This window comes from Octopus bimaculoides, chromosome 9, assembly GCF_046866305.1.
Source record: "Octopus bimaculoides isolate indiv1 chromosome 9, ASM4686630v1, whole genome shotgun sequence".
NCBI classification, from domain to species: domain Eukaryota; kingdom Metazoa; phylum Mollusca; class Cephalopoda; order Octopoda; family Octopodidae; genus Octopus; species Octopus bimaculoides.
The window spans coordinates 74403918-74406365 of NC_142936.1; the positions used below are offsets into that span (position 1 = coordinate 74403918).

The window sequence follows — 2448 nt, forward strand, 5'->3', positions numbered from 1 at the left end:
AAAGGATGAGTTTGAATTTCTGTGATGACTTGTTGATCAATTCGGTCTGGAATTTTCTTAGCCACAAAGATTTTGCCGCTAGTCCTCTCGTCAGTACTCGTGTGGAACGGTAATATAAAATTATAAACCAATTGAATCGACTACGGTTTCCCCGATACATTTGTGAAGGAGATGGCTCAATGGGTGTAGGTCATTCCTAGTAAAATTAGGTATAAATTGTAAGAGATGATATACGAGTATGTTAAGGAAGTTGTACGTATGTATATATATATGTATGTGTGTGTGTGTGTGTGTGTGTGTGTGTGTGTATGTGTGTGTGTGTCTATGTGTGTGGTTGTGCGTGTATGTGTGTGTATGTATACATGCGCTCGCACACACACACACTCACACACATATATAGTTAACTTAAATAAATAAACAATTCAAATAAACGAATAAAAAATGTGAAAAAAGGAAAGCAACGCAAATGAGGACGGGCACAAGAAGTGTATTAGCTTGACGCTCGGTGAAAGAGACAACAATATATTTTAACTAACTTTAATCATGTAGACGTTGTAACATTGGGTCAATTGAATCTTTCTGGAATTCACGTATTTGCAGGCATTATTCCTGTCTACTAAATATACTCGGAAGTTAAGATCCATCAGTTTCTTGATAACATTAAGAGCATTACGGAAAAACTGCGCTCCCGTTACAGGTGAGTGAAACTCAAGTGGTATTTGTTTCACATGATCTAGTTCGCCGTCAGACATCGCCTTCTTCAAGGAGTCCCATTCTGACCATTCTATATCCATTTTCAAAATACTGATATCCGTCTGAAGAATGAAATAAAAGGAAATTAAAGAAGTTGTTAATTAAAAACAATTTTGTGAAAATAAGTAATGGATGAACGCACAGACAGCTGAATGGACCAAACAGAGACAGGGAAGGAAGGGGAGAGAGTGGATGGGAGAAAAACAAAGAAGGAATAAAATAGCAAAAGAGAACTGAATGGACGAAACAGAGACAGGAAAGGAAAGGGTGAAAGTGGATGGGAGAAAAACCTTGAAAGAAAGAAATAGCAAAATAGAACTGAAGAACATAAAAACAGAAAAGAAGAAAGAAAGAAAGAAAATGAAAGAGAAAGTAAAACTGAAAAATAAAAGATAGGATAAAAGAAACAAACAAAGAAACAAAGAAATGGAAAGCGATAGGAATAGGGAAGGAGGAAGAACAGAAAGAAAAAGAAACTGAGAAACAAAAAAATGAAAGAAAGAAGATGAAGGAAGGTAGGAAGAATGAATGAATGAATGGACGAATGCAAAATTTAGTGTTTTTATGAAGGATTTTTGTGTTTCCTTTACTAGTCCTTTATGTTTGGAAAAATAGTTTTGCTAAATTCGTAAGTATTTTATATTCTTGTTTGCCTCATAATCAGAATGAAATGGTGATAATTCTTCCTGAGTTTCAGTTTTTTGACTATTCATGAGAAGAGAGGTAGGTTATTTCTTTTCCCAAACAGAATGAAATGGTAAAATGGGTAGTAAGTTGCTAAGAACCATGGGAATACTACTGTCAGAAATAAATTCATCAACTCCAGACGTAAAACTTATACAATCCGAACGTTCTGGTAGATTTTAGAGTTTATTTTACATGTAATGAATCTATGTCATGAATCTTGGTCTTTTGCTTTGTTATTAGTGTAGATTCCATGATTACTCGTTTCCTTTTACGTCGAGAAGTCATTGCAATACATTATTATGCAGTACGAGAAATATTGTTAAAGAGGGAAAACAGACTGTTGATTATACTACTATTTTATAGAGAAATTCAGCACAGATATATTAAAATATACAATTATAGCAGTATCTTCATGATCTTTTGCAAATTATAGCAGTATCTCCATGATCTTTTGCAAAGTGTATGAAAAATGTTATAAGTACTATTATTTCATTTCGATGATGAGGCCAAAATGCTTTCAAAATGTTAATGGACCAGTAGATGTGTAAATGCTAATGTAGCAAACTAAACATAAACAACGTTGCTGTGTGAACTAGAAACATGAAATAAAGTTTCTTGCTCTAACGCACAGCACACAACCAGAAATCAGACTCACAGCCTTTCGATCATGAAACATCTACACTAACCGCTAAGCCACATGCCTTCATATTACTAGCGGACCTAGCGAAAAGGATGACGAATTCAACTCTGTAAGAATCTTCGTATATCAATATACAGGTAGACATACATATACATGATACACACACACACACATAAACACACATTTTAAATACACTAGCGATTCGCTAAATCGGGTCGTCGGTGACTAAATTGGCAACCAACAAAGCTTACTTGGTAAGAAGCGTGATTGTTGGGCACCCTGTAGAACGAAAAATAAGAATTGTCAAAGGGCAGAAGAGCTCATAAGTAGCCAATAACCATCCAACATTATGTGTAAGTTTGTATGTA

General features: G+C 34.8%; 1 protein-coding gene across 4 annotated transcripts in view; it reads right to left on the reverse strand.

The window, feature by feature from the left end:
• Positions 1-471: 471 nt before the first annotated feature.
• The window catches only part of LOC149134199 (putative methyltransferase-like protein 24), a 58842-nt gene continuing 56865 nt past the window's right edge, over positions 472-2448 (reverse strand). For all 4 annotated transcript variants that reach the window (XM_089357780.1, XM_089357778.1, XM_089357777.1 and 1 more), the window contains one exon: positions 472-815. In XM_089357780.1, coding sequence (XP_089213906.1) covers positions 528-815 — 288 coding nt within the window. In that variant the 3' untranslated portion in view covers positions 472-527. The remainder of the gene's footprint in view (positions 816-2448) is intronic.